Raw genomic sequence first — 21,652 nt, 5'->3', positions numbered from 1 at the left:
GTTTCATCAGACCAGAGGACATTTCTCCAAAAAGTACGATCTTTGCCCCCATGTGCAGTTGCAAACCGTAGTCTGGCTTTTTTATGGCGGTTTTGGAGCAGTGGCTTCTTCCTTGCTGAGCGGCCTTTCAGGTTATGTTGCTATAAGACTCGTTTTACTGCACCCAAGGTAGAACCAGGTCTACAATTTTTTTCTGAGGTCTTGGCTGATTTCTTTTGATTTTCCTATGATGTCAAGCAAAGAGGCACTGAGTTTAAAGGTAGACCTTGAAATACATCCACAGTTACACCTCCAATTGACTCAAATTATGTCAATTAGCCTATCAGAAGCTTATAAAGCCATGACACAATTTCATGGAATTTTCCAAGCTGTTTATAGGCACAGTCAGCTTAGTGTATGTAAACTTCTGACCCACTGGAATTGTGATACAGTGAGTTATAAGTGAAATAATCTGTCTGTAAACAATTGTTGGAAAAATTACTTGTGTCCTACACAAAGTAGGTGTCCTAACTGACTTTCCAAAACTATAGTTTGTTAACAATACATTTGTGGAGTGGTTGAAAAACAAATTTTAATGACTCCAACGTAAGTGTATGTAAACTTCAGATTTCAACTGTATTTCACCACCCCAGTCCATTTTCCACTCACCTTCATCTAAAATTTTGAATGAGTTTCATCTAAACAATAGATATTATATTCCCTCTCTTTGAGCCTGGTAAATATTGTTCTTCTTCTCTTATTATCTGCTAATCCATTACAATTATAACTGGCTATACTTATTTCACCATTTAACATAATGAGATACAAGTTTCAAATCTATTCATCATCAACACTTTGTGTACACTTGTAGTATACACATCTCAGTGCAAGAGGCGTCACTGCAGTCCCTGGTTCGAATCCTGGCTGCATCACATCCGGCCGTGATTGGGAGTACCATAGGGCGGCGCACAATTGGCCTAGCGTTATCCAGGTTTGGCCGGGGTAGGCCGTCATTGTAAATAAGAATTTGTTCTTAACTGTCTTGCTTAGTTAAATAAAGGTTAAATATTTTTTTTTTTATCAATAAAAAGTACCATAGTGATTGAGTGGCCATATAGCTGTACCATGATATTTGTATTGCTACTAAGTAACCCTCCAATTGTTCTCCACTACTCCACCCGCCAAAGCCCCTCCAAGTTGGGTTCTCATCCCAGTGACCGGCAGAACACCCCTGTCCCCCCGGATCCCTAGGCCCCCGAAAGGCCAGGACCCATCCTTCGAAAAGAGCACACAGTACCACCCACAGAACAGAAGCAGATTAACAGCTAAAACTATTTCCAATGCTCTCACCTCAATTTGCTTTATATATATAGCTATTACAAAAATATATATATATTCAAATATCTTGTGTATCTTAATTTCCATCATTTACAATTAATATGCGTAATAATGTCAGCATTTTGTGCAAAGGATTGTTACCTATAACCAGGATTGCCATAGCATTTCATGACATTTTTGTCAAGCAATTATTATTTTAGCAAACAATTATTGCGATTCATCCTATATCGTCCCTAACATCCTTAACCCCTTGGAACAGATGTTGCGAATTGTTCGAAACTACTGCACTGCTGGAGCTAGGAACACAAGCATTTCGTTACACTCACAATAACATTTGCTAAATATGTGTATGTGACCAGCAATAACATTTGATTTACATTTGTTGAAGCTGTTTTCTCGTGACATTTATTTGGATACATCCATAACAATGAGCTAATGATGCGCGATTTCGCCTGGCTTAGAAAATGTGCTCACTCGTCAGGACATTGTTGTTCAGAGGAGCTAGACAATAACACAGCTAACACAATAACTTCACACTGAAGCTGGAAAAATACTGCAAACTAGCTGTTATTGTTTCATTTGACCTGTTTTTTATTTATATTTATTTGTATATATCCATAGCACTGATGCTGAGTCATGATTTCGACTGGCTGAGAAAAGCTGCCTGTCTCATCCCGACTTCCAACTCCTGACACATTCATTGCTATGCCACAGCTGGAGATCGAATTTGAATACTGAAACAATGTTGCAAATGTCAGAGAGACAGACAGCAAGGTTTATACAAATCTCTGCTGTTGAAAAAAGTTAGTCTAAAAGAAATGTAACATAAAGTCTACATGCTTTTTATAGTGGAGATAAAGTTTATAAATTGCCTGGCTGGGCTGATGAGACAGCGGATTGTGCAGTCAGATGGAACAGAGTAAATAGGCATTTTGAAGTCATAGATTTAACTTATGGAATAGACACAGGCTGGAATGCAGCTTTAACCAATCAGCATTCAGGATTAGACCCACCCATTGTATAATTAATCAATAAAGCAGGTGTGGTATATGGCCAATATACCACTGCTAAGGCTGTTCTTAGGCATCACGGAGTGCCTGGACACAGCCATTAGCCGTGTTATATTGACCTTATACCACAAACCCCGGAGGTGCCTTATTGCTATTATAAAATGGTTACCAACGTAATTAGACCCGTAAATATTTTGTCATACCCGTGGTATATGGTCTGATATTCCACGGCTGTCAGCCAATCAGCATTCAGGGCTTGAACCACCCAGTTTATAATACGTCATAACCTTGTTTGGCAAGACAACATCATAGGGCAGCCAAGTTGTTGTCTTTGCCAAACAGAAACAGAATTGGCACCCTGACTAAGCCAGCTGCACCTTACATTAAACAGAACACCCATGGTGAATTGCACTAAAAACATGGTGTCTGTACTGTCACCCAGGTCTGAGACAGTGTGGGCTTCTTCTGTTCAGAAGTCAAATACCACACAGACAGTAGAATCCTACAGATGTTATGGTTCAGTAGCTGAGAGAGACCATGGTGTAATTGATTGCTATGGTCTAGCTGTGGCCGTTGTCACAGGTGTTGCTAAGGCCAGACAGGGTCCTCTCTACAGATGTAGGAGCTTAATATGATCACCCTTTTGCAGGATAACTTTCCTGCAATGCAACATATGTTTACTTGTAGTGTATTTAGGGTTAAAAAAGGCTTCTAAAGTTTGTATTTCAACTTTGAAATATCAGACTTAATTTTCCCTTACAAAAAAATGTATCAACCCTACAAAAATGTCCTTATAACTCACATTTTTTTGTGGCTGATGGGTTATTTTCCTTCTGTAGCAAACTGTCTCAAATTAAGATCCTATGTACAGTATGTTCTCATGTCTTGTTGCCTGTGAGCTAAATTTAACTCTGTCTCATTGCTACTCGCTCTCTCTAACTATTTCGAGTGTCAACTCTATCTCATTCGCTGTAGTTCTCGCTCTCGCTCTCCCTCCCTCTTGTACTTTCCAGTGGCAGTGTGTCTGCTGACACAAATTTGAAGAGGAGACACTGTCAGACAGATATTGCTAGGGTAATTCGGATCGCTTGAAGTTCATGACCTCTAGTTTGTACGAAATAGACTGCATAATCTATCATTTTGTAATGTATACTTCTATAGGTTTTATAGAATTAACAACATACAGCACAGATAGGCCTATGTCATCACTCTTACAGCATTTAATTTTTATTTAACTAGGCAAGTCAGTTAAGAACAAATTCTTATTTTCAACGACGGCTTATGAAACAGTGGGTTAACTGCCTTGTTCAGGGGCTGAACAACAGATTTGTACCTTGTCAGCTCGGGGATTCGAACTTGCAACCTTTCGGTCCAACGCTCTAACCACTAGGCTACCCTGCCGCCCCAAAGTATGATTGTGTTTGCCTGGCAACTGTTACTATTTTAGCTGCATATGTGTGTCTAAATCTCCTCCACATCATATTATATAATCATTTTCTGTTACACAACAAACCACAAGCATGCTATTAGGCTTCTTTATCAACCCAAACACACAATGTTTAGCAACACACACACACACACAATGCTTAGCAACACACACACACACAATGCTTAGCAACCCACACACATTATGCTTAGCAACACACACACACAATGCTTAGCAACACACACACAATGCTTAGCAACCCACACACACAATGTGTAGCAACACACACACACAATGCTTAGTAACACACACACACATTCAAATTCGGTTTCTCTTCCTGATCCCTCTTAGAGCGACGGTCACTCTTTCTAACAACACGCTCAAAGAAGTGTGAACTCTTCCTCCTGCGGGAACAGATGGACAACACACAGACGGAGAAGACATGGTGTACAGTCAGATGGGATAACTCCATGACATGTCCTGAAGATGGAATGCATCTTGTTGAAATGTACAAACTCAGGCCAAGCGAATCAACGTCTGATCATCAAGGAAGTGCATTACAAACTGTGATCTATGTCCTTGTTTATGGAGGTGATGGAGGTGGTGCAGTCTACCTACATAAGAAGACCAGTCTTAGACTAACTTATTCATGGTAACATCAATGCTGGCCTGCAGATAAACAGCACTATTGCTATGCTATGCTATGCTATGTGACTAATATGACTATTACTGGACCTTTGTAATGACTGAACTGATGTCTGTGAACTTTCAAACCTTATCTAGTTCTCTAAGTGGAGAGGCTTCAGGTCGCTTGGGTTATTTTGGTCATCGGTAATTGGGAAATAACTAAGGTGGAAGTGCCCATGGCCATTTTAGAGCTTTAAAAACAGTTTACAGCGTCCTAAAAACCCTCTGAACAGTATATTTGTTGAACGCCACCCACCGTATCATATTTCGAGATGATGTCAGCGCGTTCCTCTGTTATCAACGTCTCAATGTCTTTCTTCATGTCAATATCTGAAAAGGAAAATAAAAAACAAACAATGTCAAATCCGAGATGCTTTGCTTTGCATTGGTTGTGGGGCAAATGTGTTGGCAACAATATAACAGACATGCTCTTAATTTTACCGCATGCTAGCGAGCCAACCCTAGATGTCGGTCCAACTGACTACTGGATACACATTGGTGATGAATTTAAAACCAGCGGTGGTTATGTCTGTAAAAAGAGGAGGCGGTATTGTTTTTGTCCATTCAGTTGGCTAATTCAAGGGATTGTTGATCGTACGCCTGTAACCGTCTCCTGCCACTGTGCCTACAGAGCCCTGACCAGCATGTGTCCGGCCACTCCTCAGCTCAGCGTTGACACAGTGTCACACAATGGCTGAATGCACTTCACATGCCTTTCGTGGTGGCATCGTTTAAAACACGGTGGGCCACCGTGTGTGTCTATTGAGTAGGAGAATAAAAACATAGTAAAAACTGCAGGTTTGCACGTGTGAAAGCCAAACAGAACACCGGTTTGAGAAGCAGAGAGCTGTGGGGATGTACAGTATGTTGGCAGTGTGTGAAGAGGGTGTCAGGTATGTCTGTCTGTTCTGTGGATCTGTAATATAAGCCACCTGGGAACCAAGAACTCCTGCGAGTGTTTGGCTGACAGTACCTGCTGTTGGGAGCTGACTTTTACACTTGAAAATATAAAATACGTCACTGAGGGAGAGACAAGAATGTAGAACGTATACATTCTGTCAGGATCTGTTATTGTTAGCCGTCGGGGATCTTATGGGAGGAGAAGAGACACCGCCTGGTACCAGTCAACAGCCGTGAGTTGAGGAGGCGCGAGCAATTTGGGTAGAGGTCAGGTTGTTAGATGAAGTGAGGAAGGACAGATGTCACTACGTTTCTGTCGAGCAACGGAGATGCGTCGGCTGTTCAGATGTGTAGGAGGAGACTCAGTATAGGAGAAAGGGTTAAATAGCAGTGTTTGTGTGAATATGTCTTTTGTCTTATGCAGCTGTACGACCCAACGGATGAATAAACTTGGAATGAGCTTTATTAAGCGTCTGTGAGTTTTTTACTCTGTTTATTTAGAACCTAACACCGCTAACCCCACCTTCATCCTCCCTTCCCCTGTCTCTCTCCACCCTCCTACACAGGAATCTACCTCACACACACACACTCTCGCACGCAGGCACACACACGTATGTGCACAATGAAATTACGTAACGCTAATCCTCCAAAAAGTACGAAGGCAATCAGTTCAAGGGTCCTCAACTGTACGTTGTGTAGGCCTGTTTGAGAAGATGGATAGCCAGTGTAGGCCTACAGAAGTTTTGGTTTGGTTTGAGAAGTGCATATTGATTTCACGGCCCGCCAACCCGTTACAAAGCTTTCCACCCTCACTGAGTTTACCTGTTCACACATGACAGAGTGTAGCATATTTATGCCTATGCCTCTGTGGTGCTACACACCACAAGCACAGGTTTCCACTCAATCCATCATATGAACAGACCGTATCAGTGGGATCGCTACAGTACAAGAATGTCAATACCGTACTCTCCAAAACAAAACAGTGGGATAGGCCTAATCCCAGTTAATCCACACTTTCTATGGGCTGCATCATTACCAGTGTCCTGGTCCCAGATCAGTCATAATCTGGACCACAGCAGGACACACCGTATCACTATCTTTGAGGCCAGGATTACACAACCAATGGTTGTTAGTTTCCAACTTGATTGAAAGGCAGCTTCGGGAGAAAAAAAGGAAATGCAATCCCATCACTCTGGTATCTCTTAACGTAAGTTATGTGACTGGCTTTCAACCACTGAGTGGAGACGTTTTCCATAATGTCGTTTATACATGCAACATGAACATGGCACAAGTCTAATGAAAGATAACTGTACTGTTTATGGTATTCATTTTTAGGGGGCACGTATTGGACACGTGTAGACCCTGCACACATCCCTCAAGCACAGGCAGTCAGGCACATGCAGCTAGAACAGGGTCGGAGACAGTGTGGGGAGGCGACCTCTCAATGTGAGCAAGACAAAGGAGCTGATTGTGGACTATAGGAAACGGAGCGCCCGAACAGGCCCCCATTAACATCGGGACTGAAGTGGAGCGGGTCGAGAGTTTCATGTTCCTTGGTGTCTACATCACCAATAAACTATCATGGTCCAGACACACCAAGACAGTTGTGAAGAGGGCACGACAACACCTTTTCCCCCTCAGGAGACTGAAAAGATTCGGCCTGGGTCCGCAGATTCTCAAAAAGTTATACAGCTGCACCATCGAGAGCATCCTGACTGGTTGCATCACCACCTGGTATGGCAATTCCTCGGCATCTGACCATAAGGCGCTACAGGGAGTACATCATGGAGCCGGTGTCAGAGGAAGGCCCAAAAAATTGTCAAAGACTCCAGTCACCCAAGTCATAGACTGTTCTCTCTGCTACCGCATGGAGCGCCAACTCTAGGACCAATAGGCTCCTTAACAGCCTCTACCCCCAACACATAAGACGGCTGAACAATCCATCAAATGGCCACCCGGACTATTTACATTAACCCCCCTCCCCTTTGTTTTTACACTGCTGCTACTCGCTGTTTATTATCTATGCATAGTCACTTTACAAATTACCTCGACTAACCTGTACCCCCACACATTGACTCGGTACCCCCTGTATATAGCCTCGTTATTGTGCTATTTTATAAACATATATATATTTTTACTTTAGTTTATTTTAGTAAATATTTTATTAACTATATTTCTTGAACTGCATTGTTGGCTAAGGGCTTGTAAGTAAGCGTTTCACGGTAAGGTCTACCTGTTGTATTCGGTGCATGTGACAAATAACATTTGATTTGTTCCAGCCTGGCCCTAAAACATCCGATTGAGCTAACCGTGGCCTAACCTGAGGATCACAATTGTTTCAATCAGGTTTGTCAATGCTGGGCTGGAACAAAACCCTGCACACACACACACACACACACACACTGGACTGTTGGAGCCAACTTAAAGGGGCAGTGCAGTTAAAAACGTGAATTTCCTTTTATATATTTCCATGAGGTCGAAATAACACTGAAATTGTAAAAATTATAGTAATGTCCCTATTCGTGTGAGATAAGTTTAAAAAAATGCCTGGAATGTCAGCCTGTTCAGGTGGGATGGAACTTTTGGACCACATCATGACATCACAATGTGATCTGATTATAATAGACTGTGCATCTGGGTAAGGGGTGAGCTCAAGACCATCCTATCAGCCAATCAGGGCTGTGTATGTAAATATCTTGACATTTGTTTCCTAACGCCCACACGATCATCCTGAGCATTTCAAGGAATCTCAGGACAATAAATTATAAAAAGTATATTTTGGCGTTATTTTCATCAATATAAAACACACACGGTGATTTATTAGACATACAGTAATGGTTTAAAAATACAATTACAAAGACTGCCTGGAAGCTTTAGGGTAACACAGACAGGACTGAATGTCTGGAATGTGAATGTAGGCTAGACCTACTGAATAATTCAGTGCGGCAGAGGACATAGCACATGTCTGCCAGACAGATGGTGGTCACTCATTGGCACAAACAAAACACAGCAGGGGAGATGGACTGAGGCTAAGGCTGAAGTCTACACAGTACACCTGGAACTACATGGTCAACAGACACTGATGTCTGTCCAACCAGTGACCGCAAGGAGAATGACATTTGACCCTCCTGGCCTCCCCTGTGTAGCCTAACATTTGTTTGGTTTTCTTAACGGGCAACAAGAAAAGTGACAACACACCCTTCCTAACCAAAGGAACAGAGGTCTCAGTTCGGGACACATCAATACCAATATGGTAGCCTACTGCTGGTCAGTAACGGCTTCATCTCTTTACCTCTGATCTTACTTTCAGAACAACATTCTCAGGAGAGGGAACACAGGCGATGGCGAGCCTCGCTATTATAAAGCGCTGCATACTATTCAAAGCATCTGGCTGGATTTGCCATGTGGTCAGTGGTCTGAAATCATAGCAGGCATATGGAGTTACTGAGAATGTCGCTGTTAGCAGGGCAGAGGCCGGAAGAGAGACCAGAGAGGGTTTAAGGAGCCGGTCGTGCCCCAACTGATTGACTTTACATCTGGTCCAGAGGAAGTTGACCCACACACACACATGCATAGATACAAAGGGAAGGAGTTACGAACAGATGAACATGCACAGGAACACACGCATGAAGAAAAAAAAGAACACATAACTAATTGTGCATGACCACAACGATTGATAGCGCATATATAATATTGTAAAACAATAAAGATACTGTTTTCCAGAACTTAAAACAAAAAAAGGAAGGAAATAAGTGTTCCTGTGTATTTCACGTTGGGCAAACTTTGCAAATCCATCTATTGAATCTTATCCTTAGCAGGACATCTGTGGCGTTTGTTTACAACCATATTCGCCATGCTACAGAGAAAGGCTACATTGATATCAAGGGGATTTTGCCTGTTGTGGATCAAATGGAATGACATTCATGGCTTATAATTATATTAATAGGGTGTTTTGAACAGAATTACGAAATAGACTGTTCTGAAAAGGAAGATTAATACAAACCTTCCATCATTCATTGGGAAAATTACAAGAAAATAGCTATACTATAACTATACCTATAATGTATTTGCTATATGATCACTATGTCAGAGCATAACTGCAAGGTTGTGGAGACGCAAAACTATAGTCTATTCAAAAACAATACAGGCAACGCACAAAAGGCAAAACCAAACCGCACGAGTGAGTGTTGTGGCATTCCTCAACATTTTCATAGCCTATAACGTAGCGTTATGCCAGCAGGATAATTCTACACGAGAAAACAATAAAGGAAATGTATAGATTATTATTTACCTTTTATTGCGGATATCTCTCTGCGCTATCCGTGCAGTATAAATATTATAATTCCCTTTTCTCATTTTTTTCCGTCGCTCCTGGAATTTTAGATCCACGGGAGCTGTCACCCAAATCGCGGAATCGCAACAATAGCCGCGACGTCTACAGTGGGTCCATACTGGAGCACACGGGCTACCTACTTCTAACAGGATAGTGGTTCATTTGTCACTGAACAGTCTGTGGTGGGTGCACTGAGCAGGCGCAGCAGCGTGGCATGCGTGACAGAAATATGCATGCTGTATGATGATGACTTAAAGGTACAGTCCTCCTGCATTACAGTCCTAAATAATGGACCGACTCACCTCATGTATACTGCAATGGAGGCTGATGTGAAGTATATTATGTGCTTTTGGCGCCCTCTCATGGCTGTACTGCTCCTTTACACCAGCCAAGGTGTTCAGGGCTACAAAATAAATAAGATATTATATTTGTGTCAATAAAGACTAATTAATTAGCATCATCGATCACTGATTGCAGTCAATATACCTTGTATTTTAGTCCATGGCATAATATGGCATGATGTTCAGCATACCACTGGAGTACAAAACAAGCAAGTGAGAATGATTTTATATTTTGAAAACTAAACATAAAAAAAACAAATAATTATAATTGCACACATTGCAGTGGTACTACATAAGAATTGATCAATGGCTGATAAGGCCACCTGGTCTCAGAGCATTTCGTATTATTCTGTATGTAAATCCGAGTCACTCCATTTAAGTATGATATGTATTCATTTGTGGATGTCCATCACCCATTTTGTATGATATGTTTTGTATGATATGCACAAGTGGCATATCGCGGGTGCCCTGTGAATGAGGCGATGGACAAACAAGCTCTGGAAGGATGCCGGCCTCCCGATTGCTCATTGCTAACTGGGCTGTAGCATTTATTCACATAATATTGGAGTCAGATTGATAAATGTAGTTTATTATTACACGAAGCAGAAATATAAACACAACATGTAAAGTGTTGGTTTCATGTTTCATGAGCTAAAATAAAAGATCACAGACATTTTCCATACGAACAAAAAGCTTATGCCCACATTTGTTTACATCCCTGTTCGTGAGCATTTTTCCTTTACCAAGATAATTCATCCCCCTGACAGGTGTGGCATATCAAGAAGCTGATTAAACAGCACGGTCATCACACAGGTGCACCTTCTGCTGGGGGACAATAAAAAGCCACTCTCAAATGTGCAGTTTTGTCACATAACACAATGCCACAGATGTCTCAAGTTGAGGGAGCGTGCAATTGGCATGCTGAATGCAGGAGTGTCCACAAGAGCTGTTGCCAGAGAACTGAATGCTCTACCATAAGCCATCTCCAACGTCGTTTTAGAGAAACTGGCAGTATGTCCATCAACTGCAGACCACGTGTATGGCGTGGTGTGGGCAAGCGGTTTGCTGATGTCAACATTGTGAAAAGAGTGCCATATGGTGGCGGCGGGGTTATGGTAGGGGCAGGCATAAGCTATGGACTACGAACACAATTGCATATTATCAATAACATGTTGAATGCACAGAGATACCGTGATGAGATCCTGAGGTTCATTGTCATGCCATTCATCCGCCGCCCTCACCTCATGTTTCAGCGTGATAATCCTGCCAGGGCAGCAGCTAATCTTCCTGTGGTCCAGCAAAATGAAGGCAGTTATACAATTTAAAAAACATTAACAATATATTCGCAACAGATTTCACAACACATTAAGTGTTTGCCCTCAGGCATCTACTCTACTACCACACAACTACAACACAAAATCCATGTGTACAAGTGTGTATAGTGGGTATGTTATCGTGTGTGTATGCATGTGTTTGTGCCTGTTTGTGTTGCTTCACAGTCCCCGCTGTTCCATAAGGTGTATTTTTATCTTTTTTTTTAAGCTAATTTTACTGGTTGCATGAGTTACTTGATGTGGAATAGAGTTCCATGTAGTCATGGCTCGATGTAGTACCCAGCAGCCTAACATAGAGTTACACTGGATTTTTCAGGGCAGCTGGGAACACACACACATGAACACATTCAAACAGTGTCACTCAAAGTTCATACATACTCACTTAAGAGACACGTTCATGATCATCCACATGAGGTACCTTCAGTCTAATAAGTAACTCTAAGTCATGATTCGTATCCATATAGCTTTAAAAGGCTCTGCATGGTTAATCCGACTACTGCAGTGGCCATACAGCGTTTACTGTGATACAGCCTTTGCAGAAGTCAGGGCATTCATACTTCTTGCGCTTTGCAGAGCAGAGCTGTTGTAAAGGAAGTTGTCAAGGAAGTGAGTTTGTGTTCATACAAGACCTCCCGCCCCCACTTTCTGTCATTGCGGAGCTATATGGAGCCCTCTGCATTGTTGAAGCCAAGTTATGCTTGCTCTGGCTATGCATCCGGAGGCTCCATATGGAGGGTTTGAGCAATTGCGGAGCTTCGGGAGGCCAAATGGAGCTCCGTACCGCATCGCCGTGCACCTCAATTTTTTTTGACATGATTGTTTGACGGTAGGTGGGGGCGGGAGGTCCTGTATAAACACAAACTGACTTCCTTGACAACTTCCTTCACAACAGCTCTGCTCCGCGAAGCGCAATACATTTTTTAATTGTTTTATTTTCACCTTTATTTTAAAGTAGGAATTCTCTGACTTCTACTCGGCCTTGTCTCAGGATGGTAAGTTGGTGGTTGAAGATATCCCTCTAGTGGTGTGAGGGCTGTGCTTTGGCAAAGTGGGTGGGTTTATATCCTGCCTGTTTGGCCCTGTCCGGGGGTATCATCAGATGGGGCCACAGTGCCTCCTGACCTCTCCTGTCTCAGCCTCCAGTATTTATGCTGCAGTAGTTTATGTGTCGGGGGGCTAGGGTCAGTCTGTTATATCTGGAGTACTTCTCCTGTCTTATCCAGTGTCCGGTGTGAATTTAAGTATGCTCTCTCTAATTTTCTCTTTCTTTCTTTCTTTCTCTCTCTCGGAGGACCTGGGCCCTAGGACCATGCTTCAGGACTACCTGGCATGATGACTCCTTGCTGTCCCCAGTCCACCTGGCCGTGCTGCTGCTCCAGTTTCAACTGTTCTGCCTGCGGCTATGTAACCCTGACCTGTTCACCGGATGTGCTACCTGTCCCAGACCTGCTGTTTTCAACTCTCTAGAGACAGCAGGAGCTGTAAAGATACTCTTAATGATCGGCTCTGAAAAGCCAACTAACATTTACTCCTGAGGTGCTGACTTGTTGCACCCTCGACAACTACTGTGATTATTATTATTCGACCATGCTGGTCATTTATGAACATTTGAACATCTTGGCCATGTTCTGTTATAATCTGCACCCGGCACAGCCAGAAGAGGACTGGCCACCCAGGGTTTTGGCCTTTCTAGTGAGAGGTTTTGGCCTTTCTATGGAGTTTTTCCTAGCCACCGTGATTCTACACCTGTATTGCTTGCTGTTTGGGGTTTTAGGCTGCGTTTCTGTACAGCACTTTGAGATATCAGCTGATGTAAGAAGGGCTATATAAATACATTTGATTTGATTTGACTGTGTGGCTATGCACACCTCCAACTCAATCATCAAGTTTGCAGACGACACAACAGTAGTTGGCTTGTTTACCAACAATGACGAGACAACCTACAGGGAGGAGGTGAGGGCTCTCACTCGAAGTCAATAAAACAAAGTAGCTGATCGTGGACTGTTGACTTCAGGAAACAGTAGAGGGAGCAGCCCCCTATCCACATCGACGGGACAGTAGTGGAGAAGGTGGAAAGATTCAAGTTCCTCGGCGTACACATCACTGACAAACTGAAATGGTCCACCCACACAGACAGTGTGGTGAAGAAGGTGCAACAGCGCCTCTTCAACCTCAGGAGGAGGAAGAAATTTGTCTTGGCACCTAAAATCCTCACACACTTTTACAGATACACAATTGAGAGCATCCTGTCGGGCTGTATCACTGCCTGGTACGGAACCTTCACCACTCGCAACCACAGGTCTCTCCAGAGGGTGGTGCGGTCTGCCCAACTACCTGCCCTCCAGGACACCTACATCACCCAATGTAAAAGGAAGGCCAAAAAGATAATCTGGGATAACAACCACCCGAGCCACAGCCATTTCACCCCGCCATCATCCAGAAGGCTAGGTCAGTACAGGTGCATCAAAGCTGCGACGAGAGACTGAAGAACAGGTTCTATCTCAAGGCCATCAGACTGTTAAATAACCACCACTAGCACATTAGAGGCTGCTGCCTATATACATAAACTTGAAATTACTGGCCACTTTAATAATGGAACACTACTCACTTTTATAATGTTTACATATTTTGCATTACTCATCTCATGTGTATATACTGTATTCAATTATATTGTACAGTATCTTAGTCTATGCTGCTCTGACATTGCTTGTCCATATATTTATATATTCTTAATTTTATTCCTTTACTTAGATTTAGGTGTGTTGTGTGTATTGTTGTGAAATTGTTAGATATTACTTGTTCGTTTTTACTGCGCTGTTGGAGCTAGAAAGACAAGCATTTTGCTACACTCGCAATAACATCTGCTAAACACATGTATGTGACCAATAAAATGTGATTTGATTTGAAGAACAACATTTTTGGTACCAACCATAAAATTAAAAATCTCTAAAGTGACTCGACCAAACTCTCCGTGTCTGTCACACAGATAAAAGAGAATTCTTTAACACCCCACGTTACTTGAGCTCTGCCCAAATATGGTGACCTGATTGGGGTCTCCTCCAAACACATGGATGTTCCTCTGGACCCACTTCAGCGCTGCTATCTGGTCAAGCCGTAGTTCGCTGCTATCTATGAAGCCGTAGTTTCCTGGGGGACACAAAAAGGCGGGACACCAATTAGAGATGAGAGAAGCCTGGCTCAATCCCATTCTGACATGGCCTGATTTTCTATGTTCCATATCCTTGTTCCTATTTCAGGACCTCCAATCTAACCTAGGGTACCTGAAAGCTTGTGCCAATACCCAACACTTTCAGATCAGGATACGGATATAGGACATGGGACAGGGGACTTAGATCACCTCTTTTGTGTGCTTGCGTGTGCGTGCGTGCATGTACGGATTCCTCGAGAGTTAAAACTGTTGCACAATGAAAAAGCTACACCAAAGTTACACCATGAAAAAGCTTAATTTGATTTAACGGGTCATATCATATTGGGGCTGAGGTGAGTCTTATAAGAATGTAGGCTCTACATGCTCCCTACACACATAGATGTGTGTGTGTGTGGGATGTGTGTACAGTATGTGTGTTAGCGTGCAAGAAAGAAAATCTTTTCTCCCAGCATCGGTAGCAAGACAAGACAAAGAACATTAAATATTCACATCTTAATGGGTAGGAATACACACTTTAAAATATTCAACGTGACGGAAGTACAAATATAAATACCATGAATATTTGAAAGCTCTGTTAAGTGCGGTAAATAGTTTGTAAAATGGCTACATTATCATACTTGAACACACCATGAGCTATCTGGTCGAAAACTGCTGTAGACATTGAGCGCTTGCAATGCTAAGTTGGTGCTAACTTATTTGGGCCAGGAGTTTGCAGTTAAGCATGCTCATAACCTTAAACTGTGGCGAGGGCAGGGATGAGGGAATTTGATAAGGAATACAAAATGTATCATCTTTGTCAATGTCCGAAGGTCAAGCGTTATTTGCACATTACTTGCCAGCAAAAAATGCCAAGAAGAAGAGGATCTATTTTTCTTCATGCCGATGACGTTTTGCAGTTTGTCACGTTGGCACGTGCGACTACGAATTTATGAACTGGCATCTTCTGCTGTACGTTTGTAGGTCATTATACATTGTATTCCTTCACTAGAGTTCATCAAACAGAAGCAAAAGGGCCGAAACGGGAACTACCTGAACGTATACGTGTTAGTGGGTGAGCACTCTCCCAGCAGCTTCAGAGTCAGGAAGCCCAGGGAGTTGAACCTGTAGTTGAAGCTGATGTACACCACCTCAGTCATGGCTGCCAGCTCCTCTTTCAGGGAGTACCCCTCCTCTCCCCTACTTAGCATGTGGAGGTAGCCACCATGGATCCACACCATCACAGGTGGCCCAGCCTCAGGCTTAAAGGTGGGGGTCCACACATTGAAGAACAGGCAGTTCTCCTGGCCTATGACACGGCCCATGTCGGAGAGTAGGTCTTTGACCGAAACGCTGTCATTTTGGACAATACAAGTGAGTTTTTCTCAACGATGTTATATTACAGACAGCATTATGATTATGGGTACAAGTATAATATGTATAAATAATAATATATTCCATTTAGCAGACATTTTTATCCTATAGGTGGCCCCGGGAATCAAGCCCACAACCCAGGCATTGCTAGCGCCACGCTCAACAAACTGAGCCAAACAGTAATACCGAAAGAAGTGTTGCTCCCCGGAGCTCACCACAATTAGTAGTAACCTCCGCTACACCAGGGGGCAGTGATTGGGCCAAGTTTGTAATGGTCCACTGGCTCCCAGAGGCAAGATTTTTATTGGCTATTACATTTCAAGAACCCTCCCCCTCACTCCCGTAGAAGGGGAGCTGTGTGTTATGTGCATCACGGTTTTCCGTCTTTGTAGTTGTTACCTATGCTAGTTTCAAGTGCTAGATTTCAAGTTATCAAGTGGAGCCGACTGTTAGCGATTTATTGAAATTGAAATTGAAAATGGGATTATTGGGAAAATGGGATTGGGATTAAGTCAAACGTCACAACACGTTCTAACAGCTCTGGTGACAAACTTGTTGTCTGCGTTCGTCCACATGGCTGCTGGCTGCGCTTTTCTACCACCAAATATATTGTGAGGATTGCCCATTATTTTATTTTTGTAAGGATATTTCACAATCCTGCACTAAAGAGGGGAAGGGGTTCTGTCTGTAATGTGTCTGTGTTTCTGTGTTATATTCTCAAATATACATTTCCTTTTTATCTAGTTGTACGATCTCCGATCTGTCTCAGTATATCAGCTATCTGAATCCATTTAGCAGCTTATCATATGGCCTGCATCGCCAATGCAACCATAGGCCTACATTACTGGCCGTATGGGCATCTTTCATCTGAAGCGTGGAATAACTAAACTCATACATTGCTTACATGTTGAGCTATACACTGAGTGTACAAAACATTAAGGATACCTTCATAATATTGAGTTGCACCTCCGCCCCCTATTGCTCTCAAACCAGCCTCGATTCGTTGGGGCACGGACTCTACAGGGTGTCGAAAGTGTTCCACAGCGATGCTGGCCCATGTTGACTCCAATGCTTTCCACAGTTGTGTCAAGTTGTCTGGATGTCCTTTGGATGGTGGACCATTCTTACACATAGGACATTGTTGAGCGTGAAAAACCCAGCAGTGTTGCAGTTCTTGACACAGACCAGTGCGCTTGGCACCTACCACCATGCCCCATTCAGAAGGCACTTAAATCTTTTGTCTTGCCCATTCACCCTCTGAATTGCACACATACACAATCCATAGCTGGGTTTGAATACCCATACTTATATACTGTATACTACATACTTAATGAGTATACACTACATACTACATACTATTATTTCCTTTTAGTATACTGTAAACGAACGGTATCCTTTCAGCTGAGTGTACTAGCGCTTCGCCTGTCTACTGGAAGTTGATGCTGTTGCTATGCAACTTGTTGCTAGGTTGTTAGCATAACATATTACTAGCTAGACATCTTCCGACTTAATTAATAAAGTCCATTAACAACCTAAGCTGAAAATGATGTGAATAATTAAGTCAGTACGTGTTGGGTAGTTAGTTAGATAGCATATAGTTAATATCCTGACACGTTCGATGTATTAGTAGTCAAGTTCCCATCCAGGAACTTTTGGCATACTAACTATAACCATACTATGACCAATAAGCATACCATACCACATACTCAATTTATGTCACAAATAGTATGGTTAGTGTGGATAGTATGAGTATTTGAACACAGCTCATGTCTCAGTTGTCTCAAGGCTTAAAAATCCTTCTTGAGCATGTCTCCTCCCCTTTATCTACACTGATTGAAGTGGATTTAATAAGTGACATCAATAAGGGATCATAGCTTCCACCTGGATTCACTTGGCCAGTCTATGACATGGAAAGAGCAGGTGTCCTTAATGTTTTGTACACTCAGTGTGTTCTCAATTTAAAATGATACCAGTAGACAATGAATATGAGGCAAACCATATACCAGATGTTGTACATGCCTTTTAAGTGCTGACATATAAAATAGCTTAGTGCATATCCAACCTTTGAAATTTAGGTACAGAATGAAAATAAGGAGACGACAATTAGGCTACAGGAGATGAGCATTACAGGTAACATTTCATGAAGTTCATTTTATTTTATTTCATTCACTTTGGCATTGATGCTTGCAAAATGACTGCAGTTGTTCCTGAGATAGAAAGTACATGGTTGGTCTATGTATCACTGACCCTGGATAAGCTATCAACTGGGCTAACACAGCTAACCTTTCAGATCAATAATATGCAGCTTTTATTTTAAAAAATGGTTGGCTTTTTACACGTGAGAGAAACTGAACTAGCTAGTAGCTAGCTCAGGGATGGGCATCTGGTGGCGTGCGGCTCCCCTTTTGTAGACCTGCGGACTCCTTTTTGTAGGCCCGCAGAATTTTGGGGGGGGCGGGGAACTCAGTCGGGGTTTCAACTTACTGTTGAGAGTTCGAATAATAGAATACACAAGGTACAATTTTGATATTTGGTTGTGCATCGGCAGTCACTCAATTAGTCCATGTCAGCTACATTTATTTAGATTGATAAATTAGTCTAGCGGCCAGCTATCTAAGCATGGTTGAATTACTGACCCGGGTGGGATCCTCTGATCATCAGGTATCATATTAAAAACGGCAAACATTAGCTTCCATCCTCATAACAAGATGGGGGCCACCAGACTGTGGAATAAAGAAGGATGCTGTCAGGTCCTGATAATATCGTATAAGATACTTTACAACCCAGGTAGCCTTGTCTGCATTCACATCGGTAGTAGATTCACTCACATCACATCAACTCTAGATAGATCTGGCCCAGTTTAAGTTGGCTGATGACAATGCTTGTTTACTCCTTACCTTGGGTTTGCAGCACAACTCGGTTATACGTGATCAGTTCAATGATTTTAGGAGGACATGCAGAAATGTGTTCTGCTATCCTTGGGCATTCTTAATGCACTTACTAATATACTTTCATGCGGTTTTGGGTTCCAGTAAACATTAGAGCAGCTGTGGTACACCTCTGTCCTCATCCTGACCCTTAACCCCATCCTCACCCCCTCTGTCCCCCACACCCTCAAGACTGATGCCGCTATTGTCCCGTTGGGAGAGTAATGTGCGTGAATGATTGTATAAATCCTACACCGCTCTCCATAAATCATCAAACTCCTGCTCAAATAATCAACTGTATCCTGGAGTTTATTCAGACAAAAGTGTCACGTAACAATGCCCACACACACTCACACACACACACACACACGGGAGTCCCCAGCCGTTCATAAGTCATAGTGTAATTTGGGCCAGTTCTCTCCCTGGTTAAGATGAATGTCTCTGCTCTGAGAGTAAATAAGATTCCTGGGCTGTGTTAATATTACCCAGCCGGCTGGAACTGAAACCAATGACTTCTGGGCGTTTCTCCTTCTTCTCATTTCTGTTTCATAGCACTGTGGAGGGTAATGTTATTGCTGTGCTAAATGGATAGTTTGTGAGGAGGTGAAAGAATGCTAAAAATAAAGAAACGACCCCCTGAGAAGGACACTGGCTTTGGGTAGAGAAAGAGAGCGAGGGAGGGAAGGGGGAAATAATGGAGGGAAGGATGGAGGGATAGAGGGAAATAAGCACACACCTATAGGGAAATAGGAACACACCTCCGACAAGATACGACTGATACCCTTAGCTCCTTGCCAGAACACCATTCCCTCCCTCCATGTACCAAAGCGACTCTCTTAATCAATGCAGGTCAATCTGTGAAAGCATGTGCATGCAGGAATTCAGCTGTCCGGGATTTTCAGTCAACCAATTAACCCAATCAATCAATTACTGCCCTATAGGTATTGACCTGTATGAATTATTCTAATGCAGGGGTGGCCAACTTTGTTGGGGGTGGGGCAACAAAACATCTGAACTCATCGCACCCTAAAGTTTGCAATGGGGCGTATAGAAAATGTTGCCGCTTTAAAGCAAGTTTGCTGCAATTCTACACATTTTGCCATGGGGCGGAGAGAAGATTTAGCAATTTTATAGCTAATTTCATGCAATTCTATTCATTTTTCTATGGGGTGGAGAGAAAAAATGTGCAGTTTTACCACAAATTTCGTGAAATTCTACACATTTTGCCATAGTTATGGAAGCAAAATCAGGAAAGTCCCATGCTTTGCTTTGAGGTAGGCCTAGGCCGGGCTATGTGTGTGTCAATAGAGTGAGATCAGTAGAAAGCAGGTGTGGCCTATGGAATCAAATCAACTTCAGAATAATTCAGAGAACTTTCAGTTTATTCTCTTAAAGCCTCTCCACGGAAACCAGAGGCCTATCTATTGGGGCTAATGTTGGCTAACTGTGGCTAGCTCAGTCTTCCTGTTCCCTGAAGCCTGTCAATGTGACTTTATTGCTGCAGTAAAGAGGCAGACAGACAGTGGTCTAAACATGTTAGAGCCCGGCTCTGTCTGCAGCTCTGGGACTGCTAGGTGACAGTGAATCGGAAAAAGATTAAAAGAGATTTATCTCCCCAAAAGTAAAACAGTAAAAGGTTATCTCTCACCACCAGTGGAAAAGGCCTGGCAGATTTGGGAAGTTATTGTGGGGGGCGGTAGCGGTACACACCTACACACAGGCATGCAAGCATGTGTGCTCACAAATGCATTTATGCAAGCACACACGCACACACACACACGCGCGTGGATTTGTGGGCTGTCTAAAACAGGATGAAGGGGGTGGGATGTGGGGAGAGACAAGAATCCCTGTCTCACAATCACAAATCATCCACTCTCTGCTGTGTTTGTGTGTGTGTGTGTGTGTGTGTGTGTGTGTGTGTGTGTGTGTGTGTGTGTGTGTGTGTGTGTGTGTGTGTGTGTGTGTGTGTGTGTGTGTGTGTGTGTGTGTGTGTGTGTGTGTGTGTGTGTGTGTGTGTGTGTGTGTGTGTGTGTGTGTGTGCGAGAGAGAGAGCGTGTTTACAACTCACAGACACATTCCAGAATGCCTGAGCAGCATTTATTTCTGATCCTGTCAAGGAGACGAAAAAAACTGTTGGGGAGGTTCTCTTCTACACTGTTCAGCCAATCCAGTAAGAGTGGAGGAGTTAAGAGTGAGTGTCACCTTTGTTATCATCCAAAAGTGGAAGTCACGTCACAGGGTACCTTTCCATTTCCCCTGAAAACCGGATTCACCCGGTTGTTGTCAACCCCCTCCGAGGGTGCCTCTAAACTGACATCCCATGCCCTCTGCTGTGATATGACCTATTCTCTCCTATACAGCAGGACTTAGTTCAGGGTTGTAGAGCAAGCCTCTTTACCTCACTGTTCTTCCATAAGAGGATTTGATAGGAAGACAGCACAGCTGAGATGTCATTTATATAAACAATTTCACCCTTAATCTCTTCAAATCTACCTTCATCCAGACCAAATTACACATAGGTTGCTGGGATTAGAGATAGCCTATCTACCTCGAGACTATGGTCTGTCTATCCCTCTGGTTTTGTGAGATACCAGTGAATTCTGCAGTAGGTTTCACCAGATAAATGTAGAGTCCAAAATGTACTATTTTTGTGAAGTACATTTTGTTTTTCATTCACTGTAGGATTTCTATGAATGTGTGACGATGAGGCTTTGTACCAACCTCGCACATTGCTCGTTTGTTGCAGATCTTCAGGGCTAGAGGAAGGGGTAGACGGCTGATAGTTAGCTACCTGTCGGTTCGTCCACCATTTTCAATGCTATAGGAGATACTTGTCGTGACCGTAAACACGTTACTTT

General features: G+C 42.8%; 1 protein-coding gene across 1 annotated transcript in view; it reads right to left on the bottom strand.

Annotated features, from left to right (window-relative positions):
• Positions 1–9,871, bottom strand: part of LOC129834280 (USP6 N-terminal-like protein) — a 30,938-nt gene extending 21,067 nt beyond the window's left edge. The window contains exons 1-2 of the mRNA XM_055899128.1: positions 9,632–9,871; positions 4,697–4,770 (exon numbers count right to left, since the gene is read on the bottom strand). Coding sequence (XP_055755103.1) covers positions 4,697–4,762 — 66 coding nt within the window. The 5' untranslated portion in view covers positions 4,763–4,770; positions 9,632–9,871. The remainder of the gene's footprint in view (positions 1–4,696; positions 4,771–9,631) is intronic.
• Positions 9,872–21,652: the final 11,781 nt, after the last annotated feature.

Source organism: Salvelinus fontinalis, chromosome 35 (genome assembly GCF_029448725.1).
Source record: "Salvelinus fontinalis isolate EN_2023a chromosome 35, ASM2944872v1, whole genome shotgun sequence".
NCBI lineage: Eukaryota > Metazoa > Chordata > Actinopteri > Salmoniformes > Salmonidae > Salvelinus > Salvelinus fontinalis.
Note: the sequence above shows the minus strand (reverse complement) of the source record. Positions and strands in the feature narration are given on the sequence as shown.